Source organism: Pyrgilauda ruficollis, unplaced genomic scaffold (assembly GCF_017590135.1).
Source record: "Pyrgilauda ruficollis isolate IOZ18807 unplaced genomic scaffold, ASM1759013v1 scaffold6, whole genome shotgun sequence".
NCBI classification, from domain to species: domain Eukaryota; kingdom Metazoa; phylum Chordata; class Aves; order Passeriformes; family Passeridae; genus Pyrgilauda; species Pyrgilauda ruficollis.
Window position 1 is genome coordinate 13,759,776 of NW_024527710.1, and position 19,303 is coordinate 13,779,078.

At 41.3% G+C, this 19,303-nt stretch overlaps 1 protein-coding gene across 3 annotated transcripts; it reads left to right on the forward strand.

The window, feature by feature from the left end:
- Window positions 1–509: 509 nt before the first annotated feature.
- BTF3L4 (basic transcription factor 3 like 4) lies at window positions 510–15,010 on the forward strand. Of its 3 annotated transcripts, XM_041483007.1 has the most exons (9): window positions 510–632; window positions 1,744–1,807; window positions 2,646–2,759; window positions 4,784–4,985; window positions 6,197–6,256; window positions 7,115–9,134; window positions 11,832–12,000; window positions 13,873–14,056; window positions 14,811–15,010. In XM_041483007.1, the coding sequence occupies exons 2-6, from the start codon at window positions 1,754–1,756 to the stop codon at window positions 7,159–7,161; spliced, it is 477 nt and encodes a 158-aa protein (XP_041338941.1). In that variant the 5' UTR covers window positions 510–632; window positions 1,744–1,753; the 3' UTR covers window positions 7,162–9,134; window positions 11,832–12,000; window positions 13,873–14,056; window positions 14,811–15,010. The 3 variants fall into 3 exon arrangements, with proteins under 3 accessions (XP_041338941.1, XP_041338940.1, XP_041338942.1); XM_041483006.1 differs by having other exon boundaries at window positions 11,832–14,056; XM_041483008.1 differs by lacking the exon at window positions 13,873–14,056.
- Window positions 15,011–19,303: the final 4,293 nt, after the last annotated feature.

Sequence of the window (19,303 nt, forward strand, 5' to 3'; positions counted from 1 at the left end):
TGCACCGACCTGACGGCTCGGCCCGGGGGTGCCGGGGCAGGCAGCCGGCTTGTACGGTGTGGGGGGCTCGGGATGAGCTCAGCTCCTTACAGGGAGCCGGGACCCCCGGGGTCGGAGTCGTCGCACCGGGGCGCCAGAGCCCTGGTTACTCCCCCTGGGCAAACCCCAGCGTTATCCCGATGGGAGCCGGCAGCGGTGGGAAGGGGGTGGTTCCGGATTTATTTTCTCCATCGCAAATAAATCCTTTTGTCATTCTGCTCTCCGTAGTTGGCAAACTGGCAGGAAGGCAAAACCGACCGCTACCGCAGCGTGTGAGGGAGGGTTCACTAAGGGGGACAGAGCGAGTGGCGGCGCGTTTGGAAGCGCCGCGTTCCAGCTTGAGTCACAGGGCACCGCTCCCTGCCCCGAGGCACGGGCAACTGCCGCTCCCTGGAGACTACAACTCCCAGGAGCCTTTGCAGGCCCTACCTACCCCCGCCTCTATGTAAATGAGGTGGGCGGGCCCGCCCATTGCGGGCGGGCTGGCGCCGTCACGTGGCGCGGCGCTTCCTTTCTCTGTGCGCCTCTCTTTCCTTCCTCGGCCGCCATCTTGTTCTCGCCGCGTGTTGGCAGCGGGGCTCCGCCGCGCTCAGGTGAGGGGGCTCGCTCTTCCCGTGTCCCGGTGTCTCCGTGTCCCGGTATCGCCGCGTCCCTTTAGCGCCTTGTCCCCGCCGGCCTGAGGCGGGCGGGGCGCCGCGGCAGCTCGGTCCTATCCCCTTGGGCAGTGCTGGGCCGTTCCCCGCGGAGAGGCCGAGCGAGCGATCCCCTTGTGCGGGGGCTACCCTGGCTCGCGGGGCCGCGGCTCTCCCGTGGAGCGCGGTTACACGGGCTCCTGAGGGATGAGCCGTGTTCCCCTCCCGCTCCCCGTGCTCTGGGGCTGCCCAGCGAGCCACCCTGAGCCCCTGCTCCCGCTGCCCCGCCGTTCCCCTGTGCGCCGCTCCCTGCCCGCTCCCGCTCTGCCCGCGGTCGTTCCCGGCACAAAGCACATGCGGAGATTTCCGCGGTCACTGGGGACTCTCTGGGGCACAGCAGCGAAACGCATTCCTTTTGCTGGGAGGCTTGAGGCGTTTTTTCACCCATTCTGGATTTTCAGGGCTTTCAGCCTTTAAAGGTCTTACCTGAGCCGTGGGAGAAGCACTGGACAAACTTCCCAGTTACTGTATTGGATGAAGAACTGAAGTTCATGTAGTAAATGTGTCCATACATGAACTTCACAGAGTTTGGATATCGCTCATTAGTCATAAGTATCATAGATTCATTGTATGAATACTGTCCCAGGTAGTTTAGTTATGAATGTGTCCCTGGACCCTGGTAAAGATGAGGTGTTTTCCCAGACCCAGTTGTCGTGTATGTGCTGGTTTGGGTCTGGCTGGAGCCAGTAATTCAGTTAAATACTTCCAGCAGTAAACTGGCATTAGTTTACTAAAAACTAATACCTAGGAAATTAGTACCTCGGCCTGATGCACAGTGAAGTGTCTGTGGAGTTGCCTCATCGTGGCACAGACACTTTAGCTAAATGTGGGTCCTTCCTACTGCAGGGCCATTATGGATTGCTTAGGTGGTGTGGCTTTAAAGCTCTGGTTTTGTGTGTTTGTTGACTCTGTTTTGGGTGATGTGCTGCAGTTGTAAGAGTAATCTTAAAATGGACTGTGACTTTGTTTGTTAGTGTTTTGATGTTAAGTTGAACTTGTTTTTGCTCTTTAGACGTAGCACTATGAACCAAGAAAAACTGGCCAAGCTTCAGGCGCAGGTCCGAATAGGAGGAAAGGTAAGAAAACCACCAGAGATGCTTTTGAAAGCATAGGCTGAAGTTCATAGGAAGAGATGAAAAAAATTATGCTCAGGCTTGACTAATACAGATTTTGTGTGATCTGGCCTATAGTGCAGCTACCTGAAATGCAAGTTCCTTTCAGTTCACAATGACTGGATGAGCAGTTTCCAGTGTGCAAGCATTGTTTTAATTCAATGACTTGTTGTGACCTGTGAAAGCTCCAGCTAATCTCACCTGTTGGGTGTTCCAGTTCTGCCTTTATGGTCTCCCTGGTGGGGATTTTCTTCTTTTTGCCTGCTTCAGGCACTGGCTGTGCACTGAGCTGTTTCTTTTCTCTGAGCTACTGGGGAGTTAATATGACCAATAAAAAGGCATGTAGTTTGTTCAGTGTGGGTGCTCATCCCCTCTCATAGGGATGGTTGTACAAAAGTTAGCAGAGCAGGAATTCCAAAATTGCTGTCTGTGGAACACTCTGAAAGCATTAATGACTTGGTTGCCAAAGTGGGGCTATTTAAATCACTGTATTTGTGCTTTGTTTTGGAAAAAGTATCTTGAGGAAACTTTGTTATGTATTGCTTAATATTAAGTTGTATTTTTGTAGTCTGGCTTAGTGAAAAGCTGCTGTTTGGTATTTCTTTGGTCTTTTATGCTTAAGAAAATACTTAAAATTGGGAATGAGGGCCAAAGCTGTAGGTAAAAGGAAATGAATTGAGAAGCAATTTTGTCTAAGGAAATGTCTCACAACCTGAAAGATGTTGCTCAGACTGTGCCCTGACTTTTGCAGTTATTGTGAGATTTTGAGCAGAGCTGACTGTTGTCTCTTGATTCTTCCCAGGGAACAGCTCGCAGAAAGAAGAAGGTGGTGCACAGAACAGCTACAGCTGATGACAAAAAACTTCAGAGTTCCCTCAAAAAACTGGCTGTAAATAACATTGCTGGCATTGAAGAGGTATAGTGAAAAAAACCAAGTGTTTCCTGTTTGAAATTAAATTCACTCTGTTGTTTTGGTAGTGGTGTGGTGGGATTTGCTTTTGGCTTTCACAACAGTTTTATCTTCCAAGCAAAACCATAGAGATCTGGTTATTGAGAGGTAACATTGTTTGATGTATTGTCTCATTGGCATAAATGTATTTGTGCCTGGAGAAGGAAAGGTGAAGGTTCTGCTGGCCAGGCAGTGTGTGGTGGAGGTAGTAAGCTCTGTGCTGTGTGTGTGTCTTGCATTCATTGCAGAACAAAACTTCTCTTCATTCTTGACTTTTGTGAACTCGATTACCTGCTCTGAAGAGAAGAGCAATAAATGTACATGGACTGTGCAGGCACATCAGGAGAAAGTGTGCTGCAGATTATGAAGGAAGGACATTTAGAAACACCTTGAGTAAGAACTTGAGTCTGTATTATCAAAATTGAGACCTTCTACTACACAAAAATTGCTGGAATTGTTTGCAGTAGTTACAGGAAATGGTTTTTAAAGCACTGCAGAGACTCTACAGAAGCAGCTTCTGTGTTAATGTAAGTGGGAAGGTGAAGGTTTCACATGTTCCTTGAATACCTCTCATTTACATATATTAATAAAACATGTTTTCCATAACAGTGTAGAGAATGACCCTCATACATGGGGAGGAGGAGGAGGTGTCTCTATTGTGAGCTCAGTGGGGCTGTAGTACTTGTACTGCTTGGTTAAAGAAGTGCAGTATTTAATCTGTGATTAATTAATTGAAGCAGGATTGCAAGGTGCATGCAGAAGTCACTAAGTGCATTCCTCCCTTCCAAAGGCAAATGCAGATTGGTGTGGTTTGCCTGTAAGTTTTCAGACTTCTGTTACAGAAACAGCTCAGTTTGTCTGTTTTCTTAAGCTTAATACAAATATGCAGAGCTATATGAACTAAAGACATGGTTCTTCTTAGTGTTCAGGGGTTTTTTTTGTGCACAGAGCACAGGATCTTTATTCAGACACAGTTATTAAGGAATTTAAATATCTCAGTGTAGGAAGATGATGCAAAACGTTTCTACCTTGATAGCAAGAGACATAATTGTGGAATGTTTTATTCAAGTGAACGCAGGTTGACCTTGGTAAGCTTCGTGCACATAGAAGAGTAATGTTGAGTCAAGCATGAGTAACACATTTGTGTCATTTTCAAAGAGACTCTTAAGTAACAGGATAACTGCTTGAAGCCTTTACCATTTTCATGGGCAAAGGACAGGACATTGCTTAGTTTTGCAGGAAAGCAGCACACCTGGATTTCCTGTTCAAAACATATTTGGAACTCTGCTGTGTGAGGATTGAGAACTTAGATTTTTTTGCATTTTAGATCTCATCTTTAGTTCTGAATCCCTCTTTTCTCCCTGTAACCTAAAAACATTGCTTAATAATTTTTTTCATGTAAGTTTAATACCACTGTTGTGTTGGATGGGTAGAACTCTCTTCCTATGGTTAGACAATTACTTTTTGCACAATAGTTTATCCATGCCTAGAAGCAAAAGCTTTTCAGCTTTCTAAAGCAGGCCACTACACTGGCTGTAAGATAGAATTTGTGGTGATTCAGAAGGCCAGGGAAGGAGAGCAGGATCACTGTGTGGTGTCCTTAGTCTTAAGAGCCCTTGTGGAATTATTGGGAAGGTACTGGAAGTCTGTTCCAGTGCAGTTGGTACCTAATCCCCCAGTGCTGCGTGTGCATCCCTGCCCTGAGCCGGTGTGAGTCCTGTGCCTTTGCCAGCTGGGAAGAAGCAGGATCATTTTCCTGGTAGGTGACACAGGCACCTGTGAAAGGCAGTGGCATAACCTGACAAGGTGACAAGGTTGGAGCTTTGAATTTAGATGGTGTTAATTCCAGGTGCTTTATCATGGTTTTATTATCCTTCAGGCGGAGTGCTAGTTCTGTAATTTTGATATTTCAAGTCTAGATTTTAGTTATTATGCTTGTGTAACAAGATGCTACAACACTTAATGTGAATGTTATTAATATATTTAAACAGGTGAACATGATAAAAGATGATGGAACAGTTATTCACTTCAACAACCCCAAGGTTCAAGCTTCCCTCTCTGCCAACACTTTTGCGATTACTGGTCATGCAGAGGCTAAACCGATCACAGAAATGCTTCCAGGCATCTTAAGCCAGCTTGGTGCTGACAGCTTAACAAGTCTCAGGAAGTTAGCTGAACAATTCCCAAGACAAGGTAGGTCTTTTTGGAATCTTTCATAGCTGACTTAAACCACATATGAACTACTGAAAGTTTTAATCCAAATTTAACAACAGCATGTGACTTAAAAAGTCAGAAGTGTGTGTGTGCTTTTATTTATTTGCCACTGTTGTGGAAGTAGAGGGTGGGGGAGAACTTTCTTTTCATCTTTGTTGATTCAAGATTACATAGGCAGGCCGTGATTTATGAGAAATAGATAAGTCTGGCATGCTATGATAGCAGGTGTACAACTGTGTATGGCAGAATGCTTAGGGGAAAGCAAGTTCTTGTTTTTCCTTGGAAAAACTCAACTTTGTCAGGGAATCTGTTTTGTTTTCTTGGTTCATACAAAACATATTTCTATTGCAGTTGTAGAAGAAGAAATATGTTCTTCTGCTCTACAATTCGCTTTGGAATCCACCCAAGACTTAAAAAAAACTAGTTAAAAAAATCAAAATTTTAATTGAAAACTAAGAAAACACCAAATCACAGTTATGCACATAATTCTTTATTTTCTGTTAATTTTAAAATCTTGGGAGCATGGGTGGAAGGGTGTATGCAGTATAACTATTACTGTAATTTTACAATTAAAAAATTAAGATCAGGTACATTTCCAGTGTAGACTGTTATGGCCATTAAGATGAATGTGGTTGGATGTGTTGCAGTTGCCTGTGTTTGGAATGGAATATACATCACCTGTTCTAATGTTTTCAACAGGCAATTATTCCTTTTAAATCAGTTTTAATTTATCCAACATTCATGTTCAGAGTTTAAGTGAAAGTAAAGGGATTTTCTTCTTTAGTAATGTGTAAAATACCTTCTAAAATTTAGAGAGATGGATCATCATAAGCATATTTGAATCATATGATGTGTTGGTCACTGGTTGGTGCCATGTTATTGTTGCATTGAAACACGGGACTTCACTCAGAAGATTGAGTCATGCTGGGGGTTTTTTGTATCATTTGATCTTTTCCAAACTCACCCCATAGCATCTGAAAATGGCTCTGCTAATGCTTTGCTGTCGGAATGTCCCCAAGGAAACCTTTTGGTCATGCTGTTAACGCTCAGTACCTGGTCATTTGTGTGTTTGTCACTATTGAGGATTGGGGAAGTGCTTGCTTTTTTTTCACATGTGTGGTTTTTATTTTGTTGTGTGAGTGTCCCTGATTCTGTATTATGAGAACTCAGCACCAAATTTCTTTTTATAGTGTTGGATAGTAAAGCACCAAAATCTGAAGATATTGATGAAGAAGATGATGATGTCCCAGGTAGGCACATACACACTTTTATGTTCACTTAAGATAGAAATATTTTCATTCTTTCATTTAAATGTGTAGCTTTTGATGTGATTACACTCCTTCCTCACTTGCTAAGGGAAGCTTCTTTTATAGGACAGCATTAAAATATGACATGGGATTCCAGCTTTTAGAAAAGAGATTACCTTGTGCAACTACCTTAATTATTGAGTGAAAGTAGGTTAAAATAGTTTGTGAGGTTGAACAGGTATCTGAATATCCAAACAGGGGTTTAGGGCTGCAAAATAACATAATTGGCATCATTATCAGGTTGTTTTCATATCAGGGTCTGGAGTGGGAATTTTTATTTCTGTAGCAGAAGAAAAAAGGCTTGTGTCAGTGTCTGAAAGTAAATAAGTTTGTTATTTGTCAGCAAATAACTATTTTATCAATAACCACATTGCACTGTATCCTTTGGTATGGTGTGTTAGCTAAAACAACATACGTGTGGACCAGAGATTCAATTCCTCCTGCCTTGGCACTGGGTTATTTCTTTGTGACCTTGCATAAAATTCAATTCTGTAAAATGGCAGGCATTCTTTAAAGAATGCTGATGCTCAAAACTCAGCTAAAGCTAGTAGAGCAACTTTGAAAATCAGCACTTAATGTTAGAATTTTCACTGTTGGAGTGTTTCTGCATTTCTAGTTCTTTGTGTACATTTAAACAAACAATATTTTCTAAAGCCCTTTAAAATCTGCCCATAAAGAAATGGTTTCTCTAAGTGTAATTAGGTATTACTTAACCTTTCCTGTAATATTATGCATTTTCATTAAACTTACAAAGGTAATCTTACTGGGCATTACTGTATTAAATATCTTCATCTTTTTCAGATCTCGTAGAAAATTTTGATGAAGCATCAAAGAATGAAGCTAACTAAAACATTAATAGTTCTGGAAGCTGGCATGGACTAGATTTAAGAAATCAGCTATGTGGTTCCAAAGTTTTAAAGAAACAGAGAACATCATCTGTTAATAGTTCAGTAATATAAATATTTTGTATTTTTATGATGCTGTTTGTTCAGCATTTTCTGTCAGTTGATTTTGCATTTTGCACTTACTCCCAGGATCTACTCTTTTGGTCAAAAAGAAATGTCAGTGCAGTTTGAGGGGTGTGTGTATGTGTGTGGGTGTACGTATAGTGGAGAACAAATTGGAGAACACATATTTAACCATTTACCCTTTTCTTTTGGAAGTAGAAATAAAATGAATCTTCAGCATCATTACTTTGATTATCACCAAATAGTGCACAGAGGGAGTTAAGATTAACATTTTGTCTACGTTTTGTGACCTGAAGGCATTACACCATTAAAACTTGGGGTTAATTTGCTGTAACTATTGTACTTGCAGGTGTGTTTCTCAGTGTACACATATTTGTTATCAACCTTGTGTTGATCCCAGGATTTAGGGGAGATGAGCTGTTATAGCAGCTTGTTTGGTACAGTAACTTTTTAAAAACTTGGTCTCATCAAAGTGTGCTTTTTTTAACCTTTTACATTTTGTTTGTTTGGGGATTTTTTTGGGGTTTTTTTGGTCTCTAAAGTTTTGATACAAGCTGATATTTGACTCCTTCCATGTAGACTTAGCAGTATGTTCTCCTGTTGGTTACTAAAGTATTTCCCAGTCAAAAGAAAAACACCTTGGTTCTCTACTGTCGGGTCACTTCCTAAGCTTGGAGGTCTGGTTGGTAACAGTCCAGTGCACCAGTTTTGCACAGTAACAGGGTTTTGCTTGAATAACTTCAAGCTGTTCTCTTGGCATGACTGCATTTACTAGCAGCTGATGATCCACTCTCATTCTTAGGGCACTAGGAACTAAGTGCACTGTGCGAACAGTGTTTAGGGTGGGAGGAAAGAATTGTTGACACTTTGCCTTGCTTCCTGCTGGGCAGTCTGTGCAGTGACTAGCTCTAAAGGGATTTTTTTTTTTTTTTTTTCTTTTTTTTTCTTTCTTTTTTTTTTTTTTTTTGCCTGTAACTTACCTTGGCCTATAACCTACCTCTAGGTTTGGTGTCATCTATGTAGTAGCTTCTTAAAAAACACAAATGCTCCTCAGGCATAAGGAGGACATTGGGAGGTACTGTTGGTACAGTGCAGTATTTATGACCTTTCTTTAAAATGCTTAATGTGAAGCCGTTTTCTCAGAGGCTCTTTCAAGGTTCTTGATGTAATGTGCATTACAGTATAGTTAGACATCATTGTAACCTCTGTCAAGGGCAGCTGTGGCTTACAAAAGCCACTTTGTTGTTTTTTTTTTTTTCTCTACATCTGTCACTTAACTATGGCTTAATTGGAACATATCAGCTTTTGGTGTAGGCTCATATGCTAGAGAACTGTAATAGTACAAGCAAACAGTCCATGAGTTCTGGAGACTTCATGAACCCACAGAAGTAGAGCTGTAGTGGTTCGGCAGCTGAACTCCTCGGTTCATTTTCTAGGCTTCGTTCAGTTTTTCCTGTTATATTTTATATACTACGTGGATCTTACTACAAAATAAAATAACAGTACAAAAGAGGAAATGCTCCCTCCTGTGTGTTGTCTGCTCCTCCCACCAGCACTGGCTGAGGAAAGCAGGTGGATGCAGCAGCTGTTTGAGACAGCACTGCATTCTTGGTGACAGTGACCAAGGAAGACATGGGGCTAGGGAGGGTCCTGTTAGAGCTCTAGGATTTCACACTCCCTTTACTCCTATTTTTTCTGTGCTGTTGAAAAAAACTTCTGTTTGTTGTATGGCTGATTAGCTGCAGATGATTTGTTCTGTTTATAAGGAGATGTCTCCACAAATGTGTGCTCATGGAATTGCCTTCTGCTGCCTCTGTGAGCCCAGGGAGCAACGGAAGGACATGAGGCCACAGGTAATTGCAGTGTTCCTCCATTTGCTTAAGAGGCACAAGTGAAGAACCTTTCCAAGTAGCCACTGTACAGAGCTGATATATGGGACATCCTCTTCCTAAATATTAATCAGATACTGAAAATTCCTGCTTGTTCATTCTGATGTAGGAGGTATGTCAAAAGTAATTTTGTGAGACTAAAAGTAAGCCTTGGAAACAATGATTCCCTCAGTTTATGTAGCTGAACTTTCTCATTCCTACAAAACACTGATTAAGTTTTTGCTCTTGAATTTACATGTTAAACCCTCACATTTTTCCTGTGTTGACAACCAGTAAACCAACTAACTATGCTAGCTTATGTAGTTATATTATTTTCAGTTTTTTTCACTGTCTCTGGAAACAGTCAACCACTTATGATTTGCTGCTGGAAATACTAGAGCTTATCAATCATTAAACGGATTTTAATTAAAAGTAGCCCATAAAGGCTGTTGTGGGAAAAGCTCTTTTTCTTTTGTATTTATTCATGGTATAACACAAACAGTGCTTGTACGTGCTAATGGAAATGCAAGGTTACTAAAAAGAGTTTTGGGGAGTATTGGTAAAAAAAAACTCCCCTGATAAAGATGAACACTAAGTTCTTCTTTGCTTGGCTTGAAGCATGGTAACCACCATACTCCTGAAGCCCTTGTGCTTGCTCACTACTTAACTCTGCTGATGTATTAAAGATACTGGTAATACTACTGACATGTTAAATAACTTAGCAGTGACTGGAAAGTAGGGAGATGGAGCAGGAAGGAAATCAAAACATCTCCTGAATTGTATGTGAGGGAGTCAAAGCTCAAGCAGTGAAAATCAAAGAATCAGCAAATGTGTGAGACAGCAAACACTGACCTTCCTGCCCTGGCTGCTGGTACATTTGTGTAGTTCCCTAGTTTATGGCTGGGAAACCTACGTCTGGCTGGCTTCTCTGAGGCAGGAGAGAAGTCTGTAAAAACCTGCAATTGTTTAATAATTTTCTCTATGAGAGAGAAATGCTTGTTTGTGATGGATGCTGGGGTTACAGTGCAAACAGTGGCGCTCGGTGCATGGATTTCCCATGCAGAGCTGGAGAACAAAGTGAATTTACAGCTTGGAATGTTTGTAGGGTGGAAGGAGTTTATATAAAAAGGACATTTAATACACAGTACAGACCTTGGATTTTTTATTTTTAGCTTTTGTTATATAGCAATACTTGAAGAGTGCACAGGAATGATAAGGATGAATTTAGAACTGCTGTGGAAATATGTTGATAACTTGCTCATATTTGTCAACTTTCCATGGGAACTAGAAGTTGCTATGAGCTCCCTTCTGCCAGGATCTTCACAAATAATGTTTTGGATTTGGGGTGTAGAAAATGAGCCCTGGAGGTCTTAGAGCTGATTTAATTAGTGAGCAGTAGGTTGATTGACCAGTGTACTTGTTAGCAGGAAGGAACTGATGAAGCCATAAGAACACAGTAAGGCTGTACTATATATGAGATAAATCATGCCTCTACTGAGCAAGGTGTAGAAAGGATCCTCCTGAGGTTCCTTGGAATCAGAACCCACGCAGCTCTGGGCAGTAGGAATTTGCAGAGGGCTGAGCAAAGTGCCCCTTAGCTAAAGGTGAGTGAGTGAATTCTTCCACTAGCACTGAAGATCAGTCTGCTCATATTATTCAAAAGCAGTACTGGTTTGTTCAACAAAGTGAGTAGTCTTTATTCTGGGGATCCAGATTTCACTAATTAAATGATCTCTGTTTTGTACCTGAGCAAATGAAGTGGCGCAGAAGAGAAGCATATCAGAACAGCAGCCATAGCAGCTTCACAGAAGTGACTGCACAAGTGCAGGGAATGGTTATTTGCCTTTAACTGCTTTCCCATTAAATATTTTTTTTTAATCCCTCCCTTTTAAAGACCAATTTGCAGACACTGAAGAACTTAATGGATTTATCCAGAAACCTGAGGGCTGCAGTATCAGTCAGGGATTTGGGGAGCAAGCAAAGACATTATTTCTAAAATTGGTAATCTTGGTATGTTTGGGTGGAAGCTTGGGTTGGTATCTAGAGCAGGGTTATTGAGGCTTTCCTTTCACATCCAGCACTGTTACTGGACAAGAAAAAACAGACTTGTACATCTTCCAGGGCCTTGGTTTGCCTTTATTTCAGGAGTACTGCTCTGCCTGTTCTATGTGCTTTGTAAATTAATGAATACAAAACTTCTTCAGAGAAGCTACATCTCTGCAATTGGTATACAAAGCTACTTCTATGTGATAAACACATAGTGTTTGGTGGGTTCTCTGTGCTGTTAAACTCCCTCTCACTAAGCAGCAGACCCCCAGCTTGCTCAGATGCTCAGATTTTGTCAACTGTCAGATTCTCACATATTAGCATCTCCCTGAATTTTGCATTGCAGGTAGATTTTTTGTAGCTAAGCTAAATTAGTTGCCTCTTTGAAGTAAAAGGAGATCAACTGCTCATTTGAGTTCTTGAAGTTTTGTGATATTTTTGTTAAAGTATGAATACTAAGGCAAACATAGAAACAAAAAACCTTATTCCAAGGCCTTTTGACCTTTCAGTGCACATATCCCAGCTGAATAAAAGGAGTTATGCAACCTCATGCACTTTCTTGCAACATCCTTGTTGCAGCTATAGTAACTGCTTATGTCAAAAAGTAATATTAGAAAGTATTTAATGTATTTTTAGATTCTGTCTAATGCAACTTAGCTGATAAAGAAGAGCCAGTGCTGTGAGACCAGCTCTACAGACATTGGGAAGCGTGGCGCAAACAACATTTTGAGAACAGCAGATCTCATTTTGAGGCCATGTGCGAAGCTGGAAATTTCCAAGCAATGCAAATTACTGTCTGACATAGGTAAGTGAAGATGTAAAATCTCAGCAGATGTCAGCAGGATGCCAGACCTTTGCACACCAGGAGCGAGGTTCCCAAAAAAGCTTTCACTCATCTCTGGCTTTTCTGCTACCAATAGAGCAAGGCTTCCCCTTCCTTTGCATTCCCAAACTGATGCCTGAGGTCAGCTGGACCAGCTTGCTCTGAAGCTACAGGAACCCATCTTGTTGCCTTTGCCTCACCACCTGCCAATGAGCTTGAAACATTTGGGAGATAGAGGTTAACCCCCTCAGAGGGAAGTGTTTGCAGGCAGGCTGGGTGGGGATGGCCAGCAGCAAAGCAGCCTCACAGGCTGGACTGAGCTGGCCTTTGAGTCCTGCTGCTGCTGGGGCTAGGCAAGACACTGTAGGGCAGCTTGTGCTGCTGCTGCCAGGGTCGTACAGAGTTTGGGAAGAGGGGAGGATGGGCCATGTTGAAGCCCTGGGTGATGATGCTGTCAGCTCCTCTTAACTTGCAGTTTGTTTCTGAATTTTTTGTTGTGAAATAGGGATTCTGTCCAGTTCACTTTGCCTGCACCATGGGCAGCCCAGCATGCCCTCACTGCCCTCTGCTCCACAACTGCACAGCCTTCCCAGTGAGCCTGTCCTGCGTGTCTCCTTCTAGGTGAACACTGATTTACTGGGGCAAGCTGCTGAAGTTTTGATGTTTCATGCTGCAGGTTCTGGTTCATTGAAAATCACTTTAAAATTTACTGACTGAGATATGTAATATGGAATTTCCACTTTTGTGACAAGATCTAGTTTCACATGGTTTCTGACACATGCTGTTGAATTGAAAATAACCCTAGTTTGCTTACAGCATTGTTATAATCTCCAGGGAGTAACAATGCAACTAAATTCCTGCTCTGTTCATTTTGAAACCTTTGCTCTACTGCTGGAAACTTGGCCTGCTCTGTGATTGACACTTGTAATTAGTGACATTTTGCATGTTTCTGAAAGAATGCAAATACAATCCTAAAATAATTTTTACTTTGAATAAGGATTTCTTCCCCTCTGTACCTTAAGTTTCCCACAACCTGCTTCCACAGTTTGACAGAAAGACATTGGGTTTTCTCATGATCTCCTGCTGGATATTTGGGCAATTTGCTGAGGCTTTCTTCTATTTTGACACAAAAGTGATGTCAGTCTTCTGAAAAACAGGGAATGTAATATTTTCTAGTCTTTACTATATCACCTTTCAGCAGCATGATTTCAGTGTTCTTGTAAATTATTAACTTTTGAACAGAGGGATATTATTGCCTCTAACTCTTCTCCTGCCCTTTGAGTTTATAGGGTTGCTTTCATTGGCAGTGTGCACTGAGAAATCATGTTGGCCACTTGCAGCCCTGAAATTGTAATAGTTTATCCCATTACACGGTGATTTTTCCCGCTCAGTTCTCCTGAGAACCTTGAAATAGGTTTTCCATAAAAAAATTCCAGACACTCTTTTTTCTTTTAAAGGCTGTAGTCAGATTTGAAGGGATAATCTAGCTATTGTTTCTAGTGGAATACATGTTCTATCCTGATGATTTTGTAAATTATAGGGGATTTTTATAATGCAGTCTGGGTCACTGAGAACCTGGTGAGTTCTTTGAACAAGCTTGCTTGTTCTTTGGCTACAAGCAGACAAACATCATTAGCATTTTAACTGATGGAAACTCTTCCATGTAAAATGCACACAGTCTTACTGGTTTTAATCTGCACAAGCATTTCATGGATTTGCAGTAAACTGTAATAAAAGGTTTGGATGTCTTATACCTCCATTTCCTCATTGGCTCACAGTAGCATCATCAGAAATGTACACTCATTGTGTTTGCCTTTGTGTGACTGCAGTTCTGTCATCTTACTTTCTCTATAGCTGTTGTGGTATTGTCTGAGAAACAGGACTACTGAATTTGACTGCCATCACAGTGTGCTGATCCTTTCAAACTGCTCAGGTCCTCATGTTCATTATGGTTCAGAATGGCCAGTATTTGTTGGAAAAGGAAAAAGGAAAGTAGTAACTACTCAGAACAAGAATTCACTTGCATTGAATAAATATGGTGAGCAATTCTTTTTATTAGTTTCTCTGTTGAGACATTAATCTGCGTTAAAATTTGTATGAGACGTGCCTTGGTTCGATTTTTACCCTTTTATCTTAACACTTAGATAAGCCAAGATAAGAGAGAGGTGATTAAATACTTGTTCTCAATTACTCCTGTCCTCATAAGCAGCCCCATGAAATATTACTACAGGAGGAATTACGTGCATTGGTCTACGTGCACAATAAAAACAAGCTTTAACAGTTGTTCCTACCATAGTTAAGTAATCCTGTTAAAGCAGAAACATTTGCAAGTTTTATACTTGGAATGTCTCTCTGGATTGATGAAAGCAAAATAAAAGACAGATGTCAAAGATGCCAAAGAGCATTTTAATTTTTCACCCCTCACTCTCTCCCCCAAGAGTGGAGCTTCTTGATGTATGTGCTGTTATTTACTGTGTCCTATTTAATTCTGTATCATAGTCAAAATTGTTTGCAAGAGTTCTGGCACCTTGAAATGGAGTACCAGCCTTTTTTAGCAAACTCACAGCATTCACCTGACTGATTGCTGAGGTACGAACATGAACAACACAGAGACAAGAGACATCTCTCACTGAGATGTTGAGGAAATAGCTGGTCAGGCCTTCCCAAGTGTCTGACTCACAGCACTCTACAAAATCTCAATCATGTGATTTAGCAAGGCATAAATAAGCCCGAGGTAGTTTTTTTATAGGCTTAATTACACCCAGTGAAGCAATGTCTTCTTGCTTGAGCAGGGAGTTGCTACACTGCTGCAAAGGCAAACCAGTGCCAGGAGAACAGGAAGGTTCCAGCAGAGCCATGGAGTTCATGGGACAAGCAGGAGGAGTGTGTGTGCACTTCCATGGCATTTGGTGGTGGGGTTTGCCTGTGACGGTAAGACCGATTGATTCCCTGTTTGCCATCACTGCTGACTCAATAAATGACATGATCAAGATGAGCATGTGTGTTTCAGATTTTTTTTGTTGTTTATTTGGGTCGTTTTCCCCCCTCATATGGACTAGTGAAAGAGAAATGAACCAGTGGGAAGTGGGTATACCTGCCTAGAATAATTACTGGTTGTATTTTGTCAGGAGATCTTTACATAAAACCAGTGGCACTATTGTTCCTTCACTCAATTTTTGTGACTTAATATCTGTAAGAAATCATGATAGTGTTGAGGGGACATTAAAGATCATCATCAGTTTCTCCCCCCTTGCCACATTCCAGTGTCTGCAAGATTCTAGACTTGTCCAGTCCATGTCTAACACCACACCTGGCAAATGGGAATTTTAAACATGTTTCCATGAATAAGGAGGCCAGCACAGGCTGGTATGTGAAGCATTTGCTCAGCTTGTACAACTGCAACCAATGGGATATTTTCCACCATTAGGGGAAGGGGCTGGAGCCAATGCCATCCCTTCCTCTGCTGGGCTAATGCTTGGACCCCACGGATTGCCTGCCAAACACAGAACGTGAGTGCTCAGGGGAGAACACAATGTTCCATTAATGTTGCATCACTGCATTGTGTAATGGGCCTTGCTGGATACTAACTCCTTTGTTAGACTGTTCTCTGTAAAAACACTGAATAAAAGGTGTCCCTTTACCTGAAACCTCCATGGGTTAAAATTAATGGCAGCTGGTTTTCAGTAGTTGTGAATGGCAGTAAAGTCCAGTTATGAGGCTCAGGGCCTCTTACAGAAACAGTAACAATGGCCCAGCATGATGACATGGATACAGGATCCATCCCACACATACTGCCTTTGAAACACACATAAAATCATTGAATAATCACCATTTTGTGAAGGTTGCATTGAGGTGTTTGTCATCTGGCAAAGCACTCTTTTTTACTGGTCAGCTTTCATTTTTATGGCCTGTTAGATTAAATGCCATTTTTACCAAGCTCAAATCTTTTCTCAATCAATGTCTTTAGTAGTAGGGAGCACTTTGAAGTCAACTTAGAAAGCACATTCAGTTCTTTCTAGTATTTGAAGTTCTTTGCCTACTGCATAAATTACAGGACTAATGCACTCCCCTTACTCCCACACGTGAATATAATTCATGTAAATTATATTGAAATTCAGTCTGTCTTTCCCAAGCCTGAATTTGTTAATCACTTGGACACTGCCACAGTCATGAAACCATGAGTCTGCCACAACTGAATGATTAGATTTCTGAATTATTAGATTTCTTTCTTGTAGCCTCATACTTTTTATTCAAACACTCTCCTGTAGCATCCACTTCCATGTTGCCGTACTACATAAAGTCCTGGCTCAGTTTTGGCTTGGCTGCCTTATTCAGCCAAGAGACAGGATTTTAGTTACTATTTTTCAGATGCTCAGCTTCTTGCAAACTATAGGGGGAGATGTTTGCTCATCAGGTTTTTTTTTTTCCCAGTGTGAATCATTCATTTTCCTTGGAAGAAAAGAAAAATTCAGCCAGCAAACAATATTTTTCTGTGTGTCCAATGAAAGAACCCCCTCGTTGCCAAAGGGAGAATGGAGAGGGACTGCTCTGTTTTTGTTTCAGTTTCAAGATGTTTGGCTTCTTTCTGCAGATGGGTACTACTCTTATCCTTTGGTGCTTGGAAACATAACCTTTCCATCCAGACTGCTTTTCACTTTATTCCTTTTTTTGTTCTGCTACAATCTATATAAAACTGTTATATAATTCATAGAAAATAATTTCTTTAATAAAAAGCGATAAAACTCTATAAAGAAAATAAGGGATTTGGTATCAGATATAACAAATGGGTAAATCAATTCCTTCATTTTTCTAAGTTTATAGCAACTTTATTCCCTTTACAGAGAATTTTCTTTCATGTCATATGTGGTACTTTAGAATCAGTGAAGGTGACTTATTTCTAAATTTAAAAAACCCTTTTTTCTACGCCTTTTCCTGCTTTACAGTTGCCTGTAGCAGCCTGGAGGGAAGGTGCTAGTGTTGGAGCCAGGCCCTGTGTGTACCTGCACAGAGCACAGTCACTTCAGGCTCCTGTTTTATAACACTTCAAAATTATATCAATTTCAGAAAAAGAGTTTTGATGTCATGTGGATGTGATCTTCAGAGAGTAAATTAAATGGGTTATAACTGTCTTCCCTAGTGAATTTATGGCATGGGGAATTTCAGGTCAGCTCAGTTGACTGCCTCATTTTTTAAAGCTTTTCACTATGGGTTCTACATTTTCAGTTAAGCTGTTGCTATTTAAAAAGATGACTTCCATGTCATTTGCAAAGCATGTAGAAGCTGGAGGCAATTCAGCATTTTGACACTCTTAATTAACTGATGGCCTGTCATGAAAGCAGGTTGTAATTAAATGATACAGTAATTTTGGCCGTGCTGCCTTCCAAACTATTTTTATATCTCAGCAGAATAATTCAGGTGGTGACATCATGCCAGTATATGTGCTTCTCCTTCCTCAGTGCCTGCTCAGGAATTGTTACTCATGGTTTGAAATAGCTTTAAGAAAATAAATTCCGACCAGTTCTTGGTGAAAAAGGAAATAGAAATTTTTAAAATTTCCTGTCACACACTGTGGCCTGTTATCCTGTCAGGGTCTGTGAAGATGACTTGTAATATGTGACAACCTACATGTCCTGTAAAAGAGACTCACACATTCGGGGTTTCTAGGGCAATCCAGATGGGCTCATGAAAAATGGTGGAAGAAAAAGTTAATTTTGATGGCTACAGAGCCTGAGCCTTGGGATGCTGGTAATTATTTGAGTAAGATTGTATTTGGATTTGGGCCCAAAGTACTTTTGACTAATGAAGATTATACTGTCTTCAACTAGAGGGGTGGATGTTGAAATGGGAGTGCTTTTACTGGATAAGCAAACAGTTTTATGTAGGTGTTCCAGGATGGACATGTCCCTAACACAGCCTGACAGTGTTACTATTCACAAATGAGTAGGATTTGTCAGGAGCCTGTAATACCCTCTGCATTTTGAGCCAGGTTCTTTTGATGTCCATTTTCTGATGTGCTGCCCTGGGGAGATCTGCCATCTATTAATCTATTCAATCCTTTAATAACATCCCTTGTGCCAGGAACATCATAATGCTGAACGCCGTGACTGAGACGTTACTATGAATATGCTGAAGATCCTTGCTTGGTGTACGATGAAACAATCTTTGGGGAATAAGTGAAACAAAAGAGTGTGTAGGATATCCTTTAATTCAATGAGGAATGTGGGTGGAGAAGTAATTGAAATGAACAAGATGCTTTGGAGTTTCGTAAATGCCTTAAATACTTCAGGGTGTGCTTAAAGCTTTGTGTGTGTGTGTGTGAACCATTTCACTGCTCCAAGAACTGATGAAAGCAGGAGCCCATGTAAAGAGCAGCCCATGTTTTTAACCATTCTTCACCTGCCCCCCATCACACCTTTTCCCCGAGGTATGAGCACTGTATTCCCTGTGGCATTTCTGATAGAGGAGAAATAACCCTATGAAGAATTTTAGGCCTGTGTGTGGCTGACTGACAGCCACCTGCTGCTGAAAGCTCCTGCAGTGGCTGCCTTCCCTCTCCGTGCCCTCAGCAGTGGCAGCTGTTTTTGGCCCTCCCCTGCAGCAGTCACCACTTGCCTCAGTCAAATGTGGTTGAATTAGAACAACATATTCCTGAGTTATTTCAGAAACAAAGATGTGCCTGCAATCTGCAGCACAGGTGTGTGAGCCTTTCTCCTTTGAAAGACAGCTTCAAATATTCTGTGCACAAAGGGTGGTGGTTTTGATGCCCACTGCACCCATTGTCATTGAGGAGCAGTAGGGAGGAAAAGACCCAAATGCCAACAGTAGATAAGCCAAGAAAGTGTTGCGAAAACGATGCCTGCCAGATTCTTTCAAGAATAAAATCCCTTTTGGTGGAGTTTGACTCAGTCACACTTTGAATGATTTAATTACCAAAAATCATTAACCAGAGCTTGAGAGTCATGTATGTCCATGCATAGCAGCTATTCATCTATCTCCAGTGCAACAAAGAAGGGAAATGCTTAAGATAACAATGAGCCAACTACATCTATCACTTCCTTTCAAGTAAGTTTCAGTTCCTCCCTAAAGAAAACTCAGCTCTTCCTTTGAATCTACAATGACCTAAAGAATAAACTCATATATAGATATTAGATCAAACCCTTCACATTAGCACTGAAAAGAAAAAAAAAAGGCACTGTAGATGAAGGTTTATACTTTTGTTTACTTACATCCTCAAAAAAAAGGTCCCTCAAACAACAAAACAAACCAGACTGGAAATATGTAGCTG